We start from the raw sequence: 17,576 nt of genomic DNA, 5'->3' as shown, positions 1-17,576 counted from the left end.
TCTCTCTCTCTCTCTCTCTCTCTCTCTCTCTCTCTCTCTCTCTCTCTCTCTAACATGCCGCCTGGGGGCAAATCTCACTCTGTCTCATCTGCTGCTTAATTTCACTGGAGCAGCCCTCAGTAATGAAGCGCCTTGATGTACATTTGCCAATTTCTGCCTCTGCCACTGCGGTATAATTGGGATGTGACTAAGCATGAATACCCAGCACAGGGTTGGTTGACCTCTTGGCGACCCTGCGAATAGTGCTTTTGTCATAATAGAGGTATTATCTCACATAATCTGGGAATGGAGAGGGATTGTCTGCAGGGTGCTGGGGATGGAAATGAATTGATATAACTCCCTGCTCCTGTGCACCACAGAGGAGGGGGAAAAAAAACCTGCAAGATAAAAATTTTTACATACCCATAATGAAGACATTTTCTTCTCATCTTTTGCTGCTTTGTGTTTATTGGAGTAGGAGAGCAGCTTCTGGCAAAAGCAGGGGTGGGTTTTTATAGGAAGGCAGGGAGTTTTGATGCTGTGGCACTATAGAGGATTTTTCTGTATGTGTGTGTATGTCAGCTTATTCCGTGCGTGGGTGCACTGTGTACTCATGCACATGTTAGTGTGTATGTGTGTCTGTTAATGACCCTGTAAAATGACAAGCTGAGCTAGCAGTGAGAGTATAGCTGACGGTCAGAGAGAGAGAGCGAGAGGAGGTGTAGGAGGCAGGAGAGTTCAGATGGAGGTGGAGGGGGGGGGTATAGTTGCGAGGTCGATGGTTCCACTGTGATTCACCATGCTGTCATCAGAGGGACGGGGCCCCTGAGTGGCCCTCTCTATTCCCACCTGAGAGGCCTGCAAATGAAGGGGCCGCGCTGTCATTATTTACAGCCCGCAGCTCCTAACCTTGGATTCGAAGCTCATCACGGCGAAGAGAAAATCAGATAGGACTTGACGTGTACCCGAGCCAGTGACCTTGATAAGTGTGAGGTGCCTGCAGCAAGAGGTTAGGGAAGAAGAGCTCGCTTCTGTCTGCTTTTGCTGTGGATTTGCGCGTGTATGTTTGTACTTGTCAGCCAGGTGGAGAGGGAGGGGGGCACAGCTGAATGACTGAGCCATGACTCAAGATGACACATGGTAGGCCTGCTCACGGGCCAAGATACAGCAGGCATATGTGGCAATATTATTGTTCATTTTGTTGGCACTGGATCTGAAAAGATTAGCTAAGTAATATGATATCATAAATAATTATTAATTCTTAGTCAACATTGACAAAAGAATCAAATGGCTGTTATTTTGATAATCACTTAATAGTTTATCATTCCTAAAGCAGCTACTACTAAACTTAACCTCTCTTTGCTGTTTTATATCACTTGTGAATCTTTTGGATTTTAAATGTCATTTGAAACATGCAGTATGAAGATATCCCCTCGGCTACGGGAAATTATGACAGGGAATTTGTCACAAAAAATAAAAAAAATATTCATTGTTTGCAGCCTGATTTTGTTAGCAGGTAAAAGCCACAAGGTCAGGTATGATTGTAAATTGGCAGCTTTGGTTTAAAAACATACCTGACGCTTGTTGTTTTTCCTGGGTAATTTTTTTTTATTTGATCTATTATTTCCATCTGAACTAGTTACCTAGAGACCAAAGGGGGGGAGTGCAAAATGACAGGGGAGAGCATCTCTGGATGGGTGATGAAAATGCATTTTTCTTCCCCCACCGAGATGCTATTTGGTCGCGTGAAATGATTAATTTCACACATATACAGGTCATCCCCAAAAGCAGCAACATCTCATTCACAAGGGGCCCCCGTCAGCAACAAAACAGGAGGCTGCAATAAAACGAGCAAACACCAGCACGTACTGTACGTCAATAAATCTTTGGAGGTTAAACCTGAGCGCTGTAGAATTTGAGCAGCCTTCTCTCATCATGTAAAAGTCACTGAGTACATCAGGACCGTCGAGACCAAAAAAATGGCCGACAGTAGTTCAGGGAGGTTCCTGTGTAGCAGGCGCACACACACACACACACACACACACACACCCACACACACACCCACCACAACACACACCACAACACACACACACACACACACACACACACACACACACACACACACACACACACACACAGTCTGTGTTTGCATAAGTAGGATGGAGCCTTGAATTATGGGGTTTGTGTAAATAAAGAGATGAGACTGTTTTTAGCACACATGGAAGAGGGAGTGCTTGGATGAGAATAGTGTCTCTATGTGGAGTGGAATTGGTCTTGGGTTGTTTACGACAGCTCGCAGCCCTCATATATCACAAGCAGTATGTTTGCTGTGAAGCTACAGTTTGTATGCCATCTGCCTTAGCTGAACTTGACCCTTCAAACAGACTTATATTTTGTAAACTGAGCTCACTGTAACTGCTGTTTTTATTTTCTCTTTCCTAGTGGATGATCCAGAAACCCCACAAGGTGGCTACTTTCTTCGGGTGCATCGGTACTGACCACTTCGGGGAGATCCTGAAGAAGAAGGCCGAAGAAGCCCACGTCGACGCACATTATTATGAACAAAATGAGGAGCCAACCGGTACCTGTGCCGCCTGTATTACCGGAGACAATAGGTTAGCAACCTTTCCGTCACCCCTGACCAAGAAAAAACCCTCTTGCTCGGATTTGAAATAGTCCTTCTGGTTCATTTTTACATCTTCAGGCAAGCAGTTGACTCCTCAGGGCTGGAAGTCATAACAGGGAATCATAGCTCAGCTTACACATCAAAAGGAAAAAGAACAGCTTGAGTGTGTTTTTCCAGGCCCCCACTCAGTCTCTCCCACCCCAGTGGGTTGTCATCCATCTATAGGCTGACAGTAGCAATGTGTTCGAGATGGCTGGGCTATCCCAGCTCTCACCTGTCAGCCTTCTCGGCTGTAAAAGGGGCTTCGGCATCTCTGGCGACTCTCATGCTAGCATCATCATCGGCACGCTGAGACAGCAGAGGTCAAAGCCCGTGCGTGCGTGCGTGGTGCGTGCGCGCGCGCACACACACACACACACACACACACACACACACACACACACACATCAGGACATATATCACTAACAGTGAGGGCTCCAGTTCATGATAGACCAGGTGTGGATCAATAACCTCCTTCTCTAAACACCCTCCTCCTCTGCAGCCCTTAATCTGCTGCTACTGGAGTTGTCAGTCAGTCAACGGCGGGACCTCGGCCGCCCCGGGAGCCGGCCCCACTGAATGGTCTTAGTGGGCTTGTTTGATGTGACTCTGACACCTGAAAAGGTCAGGTGCCGTGCTAAGGGAGACGAGCTCTGTAATATTTCTTACAGGTGTTTAACAGACAGCTCAGGAGGCCAGAGGAAAGGTCGCCAGCAGGCCCAGATTGGAAGGCTGATGGCTTTGAAGAATTGGGTGCCAGTACGTCAGACCCCAGGCGTCGATTAGTGCAAATCTTCAAAGAAAAAAAAAAGTCCCACTCATACTCAATCTGACCATTCTGAGATCTGTGAAGATGTTGCAGACATATAACATTTTTAAGAAATAAGTGTATTCAGTTCTTACATTTTTAAACAAAGGTTCAATAAATCAGTCCCTCCAGGGTCTCAGAGATCATGCAACCCAAATTGATTAAGCATTTTTTGGCCACTTTTTGCGATAAATTGTGGTAATATGTGAACAATTTATACATATGACATAGGATGTGCAGTTAGCTATAGTTGTCCTTGTCACCATAGTTTAATACAAGGAAGTGTCATTATGGAGATTGATGCCTGGTTTTTATTCCAGCTTGGCTGTAGAAAACTGAAATTGGCAAACATTTTTCCCAGTTTGACCAGTTTTGTGTAGTAATGGCAAGATTTTTCAAATGTTGTAGAATTTGCAAAATTGCAATTCCTGGAGGGACCTATCAGTGATTTGTTTCCCAGTAGCTTATTGTAGTGTTTTAGTATCCTATCTAAAGATATGGTATCATTAGATCTAGCTGATATTTAAGAGCGCTGAGCTTTAATCATGTCTGTTGGACTTCCTCAGTAATGACACTCATTTTGTCTGTCATGCTTGTTCTAACCTTTTGAGTCCATTACTGCAGCTCAGGTCAAGTGCAGTCCTAATCCTGCTGTCATATCGTGGACATCATCATCGCACTCTGATCAATTTAGCACGCTGTTACACTTTTCTTTGATGCTAACCACGGTGAGCAGATTTTCAGAATGGACCTCTTGCTGTAGCAACACCCACCTGTCATATGGTTGCCTAACAGTTCCCCCCCTAAGTAGGGATGATGGTTGCACTCATTTTGATGGACGCTCATAAAGCGACTGCACACAAGGACTGGCTATGTTAAGATAATGCCACTTCCATCACTTCCTGCTCCCACCACTCACTACTCAACTCAAGTGTTCATTTAGAAATGCATTTCTGTTGTTTTTCCAACTTTTTTTTAGCAATGGACCACTTTTACATGTGATAATATGAATAATTTGTGGCTCATTGTCAGCTTTGAAAATCCCTCTGCTTATTTTAATCTCTATTTCTTGGCGTTTGCGATAACCCCCTTCTTTTTAAAGAAAGAATATAAAGACATCTAGATCACTTTATTTTACCTTTGTCCAGACATTCTAAGAAACCATTATCGTCCTTTTATATTGAGAAAGAACAAAGGAAAGTCTGGGGCCAGAGTGTTTTTAGGGATGTTTTTGAGACAAAATTAAGATGGATGATAAGCGAGGTGGAAGATTTATGGGGTCTGTCTCGGCAGGTCCCTTGTTGCTAACCTGGCAGCGGCAAACTGCTACAAAAAGGAAAAACACCTGGACTTGGACAGCAACTGGGAGCTGGTGAAGAAAGCCAAGGTCTATTATATTGCGGTAAGTGAGACTTTCTACATTCAAAATGACTGTTCCCCAACTCTATTGCCAGAAGAGGACATAATGTTAAGAGGCTTTATTCAAGAAATGCCTGTGCGCACATTTTGCATTGTCAATATATCAATTCATCCTTTGTCGAGTGAAATGAGCTGTTACCTATTGAGACAATACAGCTCCGTTCTCCCCATTTCCCCCCACAAAACTGCAGCACAGTGTGAAATTGTTGTACATGTAATGCATTCATACATTTCTTTCTATGTGAAGACAAGCCAACAGGTGCTGTGAAAGTGTGAAAATTGATTATTCAAGTTCATTCGGCTATACCCCCTCCTTAACAATCTTCCCCCTACAGAAAACACACACACACACACACACACATACACACACACACACACACACACAGATTGAACAGGACAGATGTGCGCTTTGACATTCAAACACACACTCAAGCTGCACCACTGAGGTAATGTCTTCACTTACAGCTTCTGGAGTAGGATGACCTGCCATGCTCATGTTTCACTGTTTGGGATTACATTTAATTCTGGCAGATCAACATTTTCTCTGATCTCGAGTCAAGATGATAGCTCTGAAATTGCACTGCATTCCACATCTTTAAGCGGTTCATTATCGGCATAAATCAACATTATAGCCAAGCCATCAGCATACTCCTTGGCATATTGTCCCAAGTGAAATTCACAATGGTCCTCCTGTTGCCCACAGGCTCTCTAAACATGAATGTACTGTAGTTTAATAATAATGGTTTCATAATTAGCTGCCCAGTTGCAGAAACAAACATTACAACAACCTCCTCTCAAAAAAAACAAAAAAAAACGAGGAAAAAAAAATAAAACAAACCGTCAGTGCTTGTGCCAGAAAGCAGATCAGTCAGTCCATCCTCCAGAGTTTGTGTGGTCTCATTTTTAGCCTCTGCTTCGCATTAGCAAACACGGCACATCCTCTGCAAATTGGCAGTTGGGTTTTGCCCACATCCGACAGTCTTGTGCGCAGGGAAAGCTTCCGTGGGATTTGAGGGGGGATAGAAGGGCCACAAATGGGTGTTTTGTCAGTGCTTGGAATCTCAAATGTCGTTTCAGCGTCCCTCCTGGGCCTCTTTTTCAAAACAGGGGGATCACTCTGTATTTTAGGGTCCCATTGGCACTTCTAAAATACTTAGCCAGATACACTGCAACAGCTATTCCCACTTAATACTGCGTGGCGTGTCTAGACCGGTGTTCACTAAGGCCTCTTCTCTCCATTAACCTTGTCGAGAGCACTCAGATGTATTTACCCAATTTACAGCCAGATTGTACATTTTCTCCCTCCCTCTCTCTCACTGTACCAACCTCTGCTGTGTATTAATGTGCTTTGTTGATTTTCATTAAACAACTGCTGGGTGGTATAAGCAGTCTTGTACACTCTAATCTGTAAATGTAATTACCAATACCCATGCATGTGTGTATGTTAGCATGTTATTTGCTTGCACGTGCGTCTGTGTTTGTTGGAGCATGTGTGTTAAAGAGGTGATTGATGATTCCTGGCAGAGGCTCTCAAGGTGCCTGCTACTATGTGGTGTGATTGGATGAAAACAGAATTATTAGAGGGCTCTTGCAGCCAGTCTGGCTCATCCAACAGCGGTGGCGGCGGTGGCGGCAGCAGCAGCAGCAGGGCTGGTGGCAGACGCAGAGCAGGGAGACAGCACTGCCATTTCTCAAAAAGAAAGAGAATGTTGAACTCCTGCCAAATGTTTGGTGGCAGGCTGTTGCTAGGAAATCTGGGTCCTTAGGCAAATCGTTGCACAAAGACCAATAACAAAGGCGTGAGGGGGAAGAAGGAATGGCTAAACGCATTTCAGGCAGAGGATATCTCTTTTTTGTTGAATGCCATCGCTGCTGCAGTGATGTTTACAGTTATTTCTTTCCCCGACAATTGTAAACATCAGAAATGGAGGGTGGTGTATTGTGTGAAGGAGAGATGAGTGACTCTAATTGGTGGGGGTGATGTGTGCGTGCTGGCCCAGTTAGCCTCTTCTCCTTCCCTTTACTCCCTCATTCCTTCCATTCCCATCCCCCTTGGCCCTCTATGGACACCCCCCCCCCTTATCCTCTCCTTTTGCTGTCTTCTTTGCTCCCCCCTCTCTCTCTTTCTCCAGTCTCTCAGACACACATACACTTGCTGTTAAACGCACACAGCATGCACACACACATTCTGCAGCATACCACTGGCTTGTTTTTCTTACCACTGAGCGCTTTGCCCTGTAATTTGATCTCCACTGCTTGATGCATCCTCCAAGATGCCACTTCGAATTAACCTATGGCTCCACAGCTCTCCTTAGCCTCGTCTAATAAAATGGGCCCCTCCTAACTTATGCCATTTACATTCAGGAAAGTGCTCGGCCCATATCATGGTCTTGCACGGAGCAAGTAACCAATATGAAGAAGAGGGGAGACGAACAAGACAATTGACTGTGAAAAGGCCTGTTAATGACTGGGCACAGATGGTCAGAAATAACCCAAGGATAGACGGAGGAGACACTCGCCTCTGCCAACTGGCCTGATACACAAAACTCACCCAATGAGACACAAGCTGCAGTGCTGCTAGGTCACAAACCTGATCACAGCTGTGGACGCTGTTCGTTTACGCCTTCAGCTAATAGCGCTATCCCCATTAGCCTGCAAGAGGTTTAGCCTTGCCTGAGGAAAACAGCTAGCCAACCTTTTTTTTTCACACAGCGCAGCAAGTTGATGTAGAATGCCTCACACTGTTAACACTGGCACACTGCATATAGCATTAATTGGCAGTTGTATTCTTGCCCTCACTGCAGGGAAAAGCTGAGTTCAGCTTCAGTCACCGTAGCATAATATGCAAGAAAAAGAGGCGAAGGGGAGGGCAAAAGCAGAAAAAAAGCGCAATACTGGCACCACAAGCAGCACGTCAGCCTGCTTACACTCTGGAGTGGCACGCATACACACATATATATATACACACACATTGTTACTCCGCCCCACCAGTCCCTGCAATTTGCAGCCAAAAAAGCGAAGAGATAGGTTTTTCCTACACCCAACTAACTGACATCTCATCAGCCAGCCGAAGGGCTGATTAGCACAGAGGTGACTGCAGCTGTGTCTCTGTCCAACTCAGAGGACCAAACTGTCCTCACGCTGACCTTGAGTTTCCTCTTCCTCTATCTTTTTCTATCCTCTGCTCTCCTTCTACTTTCCCTTACACCACTGCACTGTATCTCCAATAATTCTCCCTTCCTCTGTCTCCATCTCCTCCCTCCTTCCACCCTCTCCTTTTCTTTCTTTTCTCTTTCCTCTTCTCTCTGTACTGCACCACTCTGCACTGCCCCTGTCCTTCCATATAGCTAGGGAGGGATCACGAGGCAAAATGCAGGCAGTGGAGAGAAAGAGGGAGGGAAGAGAGGTGGAGGGGTGGGGGGAAACTGGCAGGCTCCCCCTTTGTCTGCAGGCGATCAGTTACAGTCTTGGTTGCCGATGAAATTTAATCCCCACCGCATTTACATGCCAAGTTTGACTTCTGGCAAGCCTTATTAAATAGATTTGTAAATCATTTCATCTTGATTAGAATCTGTTCTCAAGGGATCAACATTTTTTCGCCTTGCTTGTGTTTTGTTATGTGCACAATCTGTGCCCAGTGGTGTTAAAATTTGAAAGTCAAGCCTTGGTGGTGTTATTTTTCCATACGAATGAGTGTGAGCAGTAGGTTTAGGGGACAAAGAGCGATGGGTGCCAAGTCCCGTCCATCACCGGCCAAGCCACTGTGTCAGCATGTCTGCCATCTCTGGAGGGTCATGTTGGTGGGCGAGCAACTGCTATGATGTGAATTCTCTTTATTAGGCTGACACCACAGTGTCTTTAGCATGGCACAATGTCATTTCAAATTGTGTCTAATCAGATGGCATTTTGTAATTGCCAGCAAGCATCTTATGAATATGAATTCATAATTGTTCAATTACAAGCCGACTGCATCATATTTATTGGCTTTTTTTTTTTTTTCTCCCGCTGGCCTGGGCCAATTATAGGATTTAAATCTTGAGGCAATCAAGTGATAAGGGTGAAGCGTTTAGTGTTTGCTGTCACTATATAATTCTCTCGAATGTTAAACATGCATCTGGGAGGGTTGTATTTGTCAGAAGGCTGTGCGTGGAGGTGCACCTGCCTAATTGAGTGGTAATGAGCTGTCAGGAGTGCGGGCTTGGTGATTGGCTCATGGTGGGGCGTCCCGTGCCAGTGGGACGTATGGGCTGGCCCAGCTCTGCTGGAGGATCAGACAGCTCCACAGGCGTGAGTGGGCGGAGCATGGTAAATTAGGGTGGAGAGGCCAAACGATGCAGGCAGCAGAGACATCCCATGGCTTTTACTCATCTGTGGGATTTATTTAGGTTGTTCACAATTATCCTTACTCCGGATTTGGATGTTTTGCTTAAGTACTGCATTCTAAACATACTATTGCATCTGTTTATGTTCATAGAAAAAAAAACAGTCCTAAGCTATTCTGAAATCCCTTTGGATTTACTTCACACACTATATGTACTGTCTGTACTGTATTTTATTGTGTGGGAAATGTATGCATTGTAAAGTGTGAAATGAATGCACTATAAAGTACTGTCCACATCATTCAAACCACTTTTTGCTAATAATCCCACAATGCAATGCATCCCATTTTATAGATACAATTATAAATGGTATGACTCAACAGCTCAGTGATGAGTTGGTGTTGATGTAAAATGATGTCACAAATGTTTTACTCTAAAGTGTACTTTAAAGTAAACTAAGTGTCCATTATATAATAAGGAAAGAAGGAAGGGATTTTGAACACAGCTCGGGAGTGTAATGGGTGCAGTTTGTGTTGTGTTTAGTTCTTTCATTTTAGTGTTCCACAGCGTCTTTAATACAACCACTGGGAGACACCAAAGTCAGAAATTTCCAAATCCTACTCATAATAACTTTAAGTGTCAAACGTAACAGTACTTATTATGCATATTGTTATATTATTATAAAGGCATTAGATTACTGGATTATTATTACTGCTTTAGCTGGTCAAGATGTAGCTAACTTTAACTAGATCATAAACTGTTGGTACTTTGGAACAATACATCATATATTAATAAGATGATCAAATGCTTTATGTAAAATAATAATCTACAAGGTCATTTATGATAGCTGTCAGAAAAATGCAGTGGAGTAAAAAATGCAATTTTTGAAACGCATATTTGAAGCGGATTGGAGTAGTAAGAGTATAAAGTTGCATAAAATTGAAATACGGACGTAAACTACACAACAAAGTACAAAATTTGTACAAAACCCTGTCCAGTACCTTAGTAAATGCACTTCGTTCACCAACCCAATTTTTCAATGTATGTTTTCAACTACAACATAAACACAGTAAGCTTTAGCAAAAGCAAATAGATTTTGAAAATTGTTGTGGAGAAAGTTTACAGGATGCCAAGGTTCATTTCATGTCGCTATTATGGAAGGAAAGTTCTCATCACACTGAATGGAATCTATTTTGGTTTAGATTTGTGTGATTTATTTTTATTTATTTATTTATTTGTAAGAAATGTGTGTGGAAATACTTAAAAGTTGGCAGGGCTGTGCTGGCTTTATTTTGGGAGTATTTATTTCTAGCATCTTAATTTGAACAACAACAACAGTGGGGGAAAAAAAACACTTTAATCCACTGTTTCTTGAGTAATTGCCTCTTGAGGGGGACACATTTTTGGACTCTGGCAGACTTCCAGGCTGTAGTCCATATTACTCTTCCAGCATGGACTGACTCTCTCCTTGTACACCCACGTTGCCTTGTAGAAACAGTTTTTCTTCTTCAGCAGGGAAAACATCATGTCCTTTCACCCCGGATTACTGTGTGCATCTGCTCCACCGGCAACAAGTCTGTTTTCCTCTGCCTTGCTGTAAAAGGGATGAAATAGTTCAGACTTAATGATATTTCTACTTTCCATCACCTTGTCCCTTTGCTCCGTCTACATCAAAGCTCTCAGTGTGTCTTTGTGTGCGTGCCTTTTTATTCATGAGACCGAGTTGTGAAACATAGAATAATGTTTCAGTCCTACACTGGGATGTTGTGACCATTTTGTGTGTGTTCTATGGCTTAATTGAATAGACTGAGTAATTATTTGTCAAGTAATGCTGAGCAGAAAATAAATAGCCACTTTGCGGCCGTGAATTGTGCCTGATGGCCATGTGTTGATACTCTCACCAGGGAGAGTAAAAACCTGCTCTACTGGCTAAGTATCTGATTAAGATTCACATGATGAAACCGCAGACGCTTTAGGATAGTGTGTCTCCTGGGCAAAGATACTAAGTAGATTTAAGTGTCAGACACTGTTATATTTTAACACTGCAGCATGAAGCCTCAACTGAATAAATATTACTTGAACATTCTCCTCATCACAAACCATCCGCAGCACTCGGGTAGGCATGACAGTTTCCGAAAGTGGCCTTTAAAAAATCACCACAGATGTGCATTTCTGTGCAGCAGATGCTGGACACTGTTCTTTGAGAATTGTTTCCTCCTGCAAGGTTTCATTTTTCCCTTTTATGTCGCTGTAATTTGTTTATGGTCTGTAATAAGCCTTTGCATATCTTCCTTCTGCCAGTTTGGCCTTGATCCATTTTAAACTGCCAGTAATTTTTTTTTCTCTCTTCCTTTTTAAAAGAGACTAATGACTTCTGAGGATAATATAATAATTTGTAATGATTTGATAATTCATTCATTTAAGTTATAATCCTCAAGATTTCCATTTTATCACACCTCAATTTTCATATTGGTAATGGCCAGCGCTTTTTTTCCTGCCATAGCCTTTCTTTGCATACTGATACACGAGTTTCTCCTCTGTCCGTTGTGGTTTTATGGGGTGTTACATGCAAGAATATTTCTTGGCCGGCAGCAGTAACTTCTTGGAGTCACTATTCAATGATGAGAACACTCCCACTACGCCCACCAACAATTAGGCTTTCATACCAATCAAGCAAACAACATTTAATGTGTAAATTACTGAACTTTAGACATGCAGGTACAGAGATTTAGTTTTACCTTTTTACAGAGCCAAGCTAGCAGTTTCCCTCTTCTCTCAGTCTTTATGCTAAGCTGAGCTAACCATCTCCTGGCCATTGCTTTATATTTGATGGACAGAAATGAGTGTGGTATCAATGTTCTCATCCAACTCTTGGCAAGGCAGCATTTGAGTGTATTTCCCAAAATGTTGAATGATTAAAACTTTAGAGAGCATTTTACTCATGTACCTGAACATGTATCCGTAAAAAAAATGTTGCAACTAATCATTATTTTTTTTGTGTTAATCGTCAAGTCTGTAATGCAAAAATCCACGTTGCTAGTTCCCAGAGTCCAAAGTAATAACGAAATACTTGTTTTGTCCGACCAACTGTCCAGATATTCCGTTTACAATTATACATGCAGCACAGTATATATAAAAAGCAGCAAAAACCTGAATTTGAGAGGCTGGATTCAGGATATTTGTGGGACATTTGCTTGACAAATGCTGATTAAATAACAAATGGTTTCACTGCAGAATCAAACTGCTTTTATGCCTGTGTTTCATTCAGTAAGCATGTCTGGGGTTAGCACATGCAGTGCTGTTTATTTTTCATACATGGTCCCACTCAGACATAGGCTAGTACTCTGACCTTATCTATTGTTTCTCAAGTGTATATTGTAAGCAGCTTTTGGAGGCTTTATTGAGTCTTAGCCGGCAGGGCTGCTATTGCTCTGGTGGAACATGTGGACCTCTGGCATGTGTCAGATTTTCAGCAGCACATTAAATCTCTTAACCCAGTTTTTTTTCCTTCCTTTCCTCTCTCTGTCTCTCTCTCTTCCTCTGTCCCTCTCTCCTATCCATGCTAACAAGCTGGCTGTGATTTATTTTTCATGTGTGGCGTTGTTAGCCTCCGCCATTTTTTCTTCCCTGGCATCTACACCAATGTGCCAGTGGTCAGCCTGGTGCCCAGGCCCTGAGGGGGCAGAGTGGAAATGCAGCCAGAGCAGCTGCACATCTGCCCCGACTAGGCAAAGTCCTCCAGTCGCACTGTGATGGCGAGGCCAGAGCCACTTTGATTAGCATGTCCTTCCTTATTGGCCAGCTTGAATGTCATGCACCGTGAGCCCAGTTGTCTAATGCTTTGGCTGGCCAGCAGGGCCGCTCTCTGCAATTACTGATAGGGCTGCTTGTTCCAGTGTGGAGGAGAGGCCAGGGAGAGCACCAAAGTGCCAAATAAAAAGCAGACATCTTCCTTTTTGATGTTCTATATGTGCGTGCCTTATTTTCAGATGCAGTGGCACAATCACATTTGAAAGCATTTTGCGCTCCCAACATAACAAGGGGGAACCAATCAAAACAATAACTGTGGTTCCTTTTGACAAAGCCCTTGGCTCACAATTGTCAGAAGATGTAAGCTGACTCATCCACACAAGAAGGGCATGTATCCCTGGGAGCGAGGGGCGAAAAGCTATGATGAATCTTCCCCTCTGTGCTCTCCTCTCTCCACTGAGCCTGCATGGATTAATTACATGACTAGTAGCTAGTTTAGTCCCATTATTTATTTTTTCTAATGAATAATTTTACTCTCCCTCTCCACCTAGATTTTATTCTGCTCAGGACTTTTCAGCTTCACCCCGTGGAAATACGAATGCATTGATTATTTTCCATCTAGCAAATATCCCACCAACTGAGGAATAACATGCCTTTCCCCTAATTGGTTTGTTTATCTTGAGCAACAGACTCTGGGTTTGTTTGGACTCTGGCTGGCATCCACACACTGCACCGCTCCTCAGCATGATTACTCACCTTGGGAGGAGGCTGCTGGAGCAAGGTTGATGTTCGCCGCATAGACATCAGGCTGTCATTCTCCCCGCTTATGTGACATCATTTGCCAAGACAGATTAGTTACAGGAAAAATAAATTCAGGCCTAAAAAGGGATTGATTTAAGGACAGGCTGCAAGTGGAAAAAAAAGGCGACAGGAGGGACGGGGGCTCCCAGACACATTTCAACACTGAGAGGGCTCGGGCCGGATCCAAACAAGCTGCCAACAGAAGATGGATTCTGGCTTCATGTATAATTGATAAACTGTATGTTCTAGGTGTCAGCTTTAAAGAGGGAGCTAGGACTATATCAGGAAGCTTTTTTTCCTCTCTGAAGCGAGCATCATTTTTATTTTGTCCTCCCCCGTTCTCTGGCTTATCTTCTTAGTTCAGAAAGCCCCGTTGAAAATTATCGTTTTCTTTGAAGAAGACGTTCAGGAAGTGCAGCTTTAAAAGCACATCCTGTTCCTGCGCCTATTAGGAGTGCTAGTCCAGGGCAGATAGCCATCTGCCAAGATGACTGTACATCCTGAGTTATCAGGATTAGCCATCTCACTCTTGACACCTAGCACATTAATATTAGGAGACTCCATCCTGCTGAAAGCAACATAAAAGGATTAATGCTGGGCTTATCCTTTTGGAAATAATGCCCTTTATTGAGCGGATTTGACACTGTAAAGGCTAATGATGACATTGAATGGAGCAAGAATAAGCAATGGTGCATCATCCTGTGTCATTCTGCCAGAATAGTCGCTATTTGCATTCCGACAGCGCAAACTATATTGATTTTGCTGAAGGAGTTTGCGGTGGTTTTTCCTCTGCAGTAGTAAGAAAGTGTTACTCAATCATCAACGTACTGTAGCTAATGACAGCCCTATCCCTGTAATCCCAATGGCGCGCTTCGATCATCGTCATATTGTACGCTACAATCTCACCCATGAGTACTTTGAGCTGCAACAATTACTGTACATGAAACACAATATGCCAGCATGTCACCGTCTCTGTCTGTCACGACTGTGCTGTTAATTCGGCTTTGCCCACTCACTTTAATAGTAGTATATTTGTGTCCTGACTCACATCTATGAGTGGTAGCAGTACAGTTTGTACCACAAATGCTATGACTATTCTAGTGGACCAAATAAGGGTGAAATACCAACTTTGTACCCTATAATCTCCCTTTTACACAATATAATAGCCGTTCAAAGCAGTTTTCTATTGTGTTTATTTATAAACGACTTAAAGTGCAAAAAATGGCCTGATTCATATTATTTTTTATTAAAGAACCCCCCCCCCTGTACACTTGACTCTGAATGTTGCCTGATATAAACAGGAAATGTGCCTGCATGGGGTAAGAACTTAAATCAAGCTAAAATGATTAATTCAGTGGGAGAGAGTGGGAGAGAGTCTCCTTGAACCCCTAACATGATTTGATTATAAAGAGGTTAAACAACTGTAATAATAAATCTGTCAAAGTTTTAATAAGATGTGCCATCTTGTATCGGGAATTATAACAGTGATGGGCAGACAAATGGCCATCAGGGCCACCTGAGAACATTCACTCTGTTCTCTGCTAAATTGCTGCTTTTTTTTTTGTTTTTTTTTTTTTTTTTTTTTTTTTTTTGCTGACAAGATAGTAACCTTATCAATCACATCTGCTTCCCGCTCTCTCCCAAGGACTTGTGTTGATATGTTCCAAGTGCTCTCTCCTTTAGCGGTTTTAATAGGAATATGCATGCTCTTTCAGCGATGCCTCCCTGTTTGTTAATGAGCTGATAAAGCTCCAATTATGAAGGAAAATCCTGATTTCTGATTTGCATTACCAACTCTTGTTTCACCACACACGGCGGAAATATACATGATTGAGGTGCTGAGATGTTGGCCTGCCTTTCCACAGACTTACATTGTGTTTGTGTGTGTGTGTGTGGGGGGGGGGGGGGGCGCACAGGAGATGGACAGATTACATTAGATACACTAGATGCTTTATGGCCCCGGCCGTGCGTAGAATGTGATTTTAGTTGTGAGGGTTGAGATGGGCTGTGGGGCTGCTCTGTGATGGGTGAGGGGACAGACTGACAGTGGGGAGGTAATGGCTCTGAATGAGGAGGAATGGCCCCTGTAAGGTTCCTCTCCCAGTGGCAGAGCAGAGCAGCCCTGTCCAAATACACTGCAAAATGAATTCTTCTCTACACCTGTGAGAGGGTTATTGTTTTTTTCCTCCACAGAGCCAGAAATAAAGGCTATTTATAGCTTCACCAATCTGAGGAGAAATGGTGAAAGAAATGGAAAACGTTACCCTTTAAGATATCCAGCCTTCACTTTTATTAAGTATCAGCAGCTGCAGTAACGCTACAACCCACCAGATGTTGAGACATCAGTGTAAGTAAAAAGATGAGAAGATATATAACATTTGCGGTTTTGTAGACCCCAAACAGATAGCCAAGAGGGAGAAGCAAAGGCTGATCAAAGGCGACCTGGATGTGTGATCAGAGACGTGGACACATTAGTATAAGTACAGTTGCATAAGACTTTACTGGTTTGTTTTCATACACCCACGTATTTGTCTCTCTTGCCCTCCTTGCCCCTTTTCGTCTCTGAAACTGAAACATCATGTCTAGAACTTTGGCTGGGGAGCTCTCCATTTCATGAAAAATGCATTCACTCTCTCTTTTTCTAACTCTTTGCCTCTGATACCCTTGTCATATCATATCCATGTCATGTCAGTGTGTGTATTAATTATGTAGCAGGTGCAGTTGGGGAGACAATATTGATGCATCTCAACTTGATGTCCTATGTATATTACTCCCCCCTTGTTGGGAAATATAAATAAGACTGGATAAAAAGATGCTTTAATGTTGTGAGTAAATAATTTTTAGCTGTTTTTTACAGGAAGCATTTTTTTCTTTCTTCCTGCTTCTGTCTCTCAGGCTCCATTTCATTCTCGGAGTCTCACTCTATTGAACCATTGTGGTCACTTTTTCCGGTTCAACTGAGGTGTTTGACCCGGACATCCCGCCTGGGTCTAGCCCCATTTTTAGTCTGCCGAGCTCGCAATCGCTTATAGTATTGTCAACCAACGGCACCCAGTACCACCTTAGTACCAGAACCACCTAGGTGTCCCAAATTGCAAAGGTAATTTAGTTCTTTGCAAGGTAATTTATGCATGAGTAAGAGGTCATATTGTAATATAAGATTGATCAGCAGTTGCACACATGCTGTGTGGGATTTCTGTTTCTGTTTATACGTCCTTTCTGTCCTGTAATCATATGGAACTGTGATAGCACTTGGAATATATTCCCTCACCAAATGAATATCAGGAGGGAACACAGTTCTGGATGGTTCCTCTTGATATACAGCTGTTTCCCTCTGGTCCTCGCCCTCCTTCTGTAACAAATGGTCTCTCAGGATTAATATATTAAATTAGGATTAAATGGTAACCCACTACCAACACTTCTCCCAGGACCATTGGTGGAAGAAGTATTCAGATCTTTTTCTTAAGTAAAAGTACTAATACCACACTGGGAAAATACTCTGTTACAAATAAAAGTCCTGCATTGAAAATGTTACTTAAGTAAAAGTATCATCAGGAAAATGCACTTAAATTATTTAAAGTAAAAGTACTCAATGCAAAAAAAATCCTCACATTTTAGAAACTGGAAACAATCCAAAAAGTTCTGTCAATAAACTTAGTGTTTAATTGGATACTTATTTCAGCCGGACATGTAGGCCCGTATATTCTTGGGTAGTTTAATTTATAATAAAACCTCATATTTTATAAACTGCATGTGTTTATTTGCAAAAAATAATTTGTGATGTAACTAGTAAGTAAAGATGTCGGGTTAATGTAGTGGAGTAAAAAGTACAAAA

At 42.8% G+C, this 17,576-nt stretch overlaps 1 protein-coding gene and 1 long non-coding RNA gene across 3 annotated transcripts in view; one reads left to right on the top strand and one right to left on the bottom strand.

The window, feature by feature from the left end:
* The window catches only part of LOC116671388 (adenosine kinase), a 104,232-nt gene that overhangs the window by 38,837 nt on the left and 47,819 nt on the right, over positions 1-17,576 (top strand). For both annotated transcript variants that reach the window (XM_032502623.1, XM_032502625.1), the window contains exons 5-6: positions 2,422-2,594; positions 4,746-4,854. In XM_032502623.1, coding sequence (XP_032358514.1) covers positions 2,422-2,594; positions 4,746-4,854 — 282 coding nt within the window. The remainder of the gene's footprint in view (positions 1-2,421; positions 2,595-4,745; positions 4,855-17,576) is intronic.
* Positions 10,468-17,576, bottom strand: part of LOC116671399 (uncharacterized) — a 59,479-nt gene continuing 52,370 nt past the window's right edge. Inside the window, exon 3 of the long non-coding RNA XR_004327260.1 lies at positions 10,468-10,784. This is a non-coding gene — a long non-coding RNA (uncharacterized LOC116671399). The remainder of the gene's footprint in view (positions 10,785-17,576) is intronic.

This window comes from Etheostoma spectabile, chromosome 21 (genome assembly GCF_008692095.1).
Source record: "Etheostoma spectabile isolate EspeVRDwgs_2016 chromosome 21, UIUC_Espe_1.0, whole genome shotgun sequence".
Classification (NCBI taxonomy): Eukaryota; Metazoa; Chordata; class Actinopteri; order Perciformes; family Percidae; genus Etheostoma; species Etheostoma spectabile.
The sequence above is the reverse complement of the archived record's forward strand: the minus strand, read 5'-3'. Positions and strand labels throughout refer to the sequence as shown.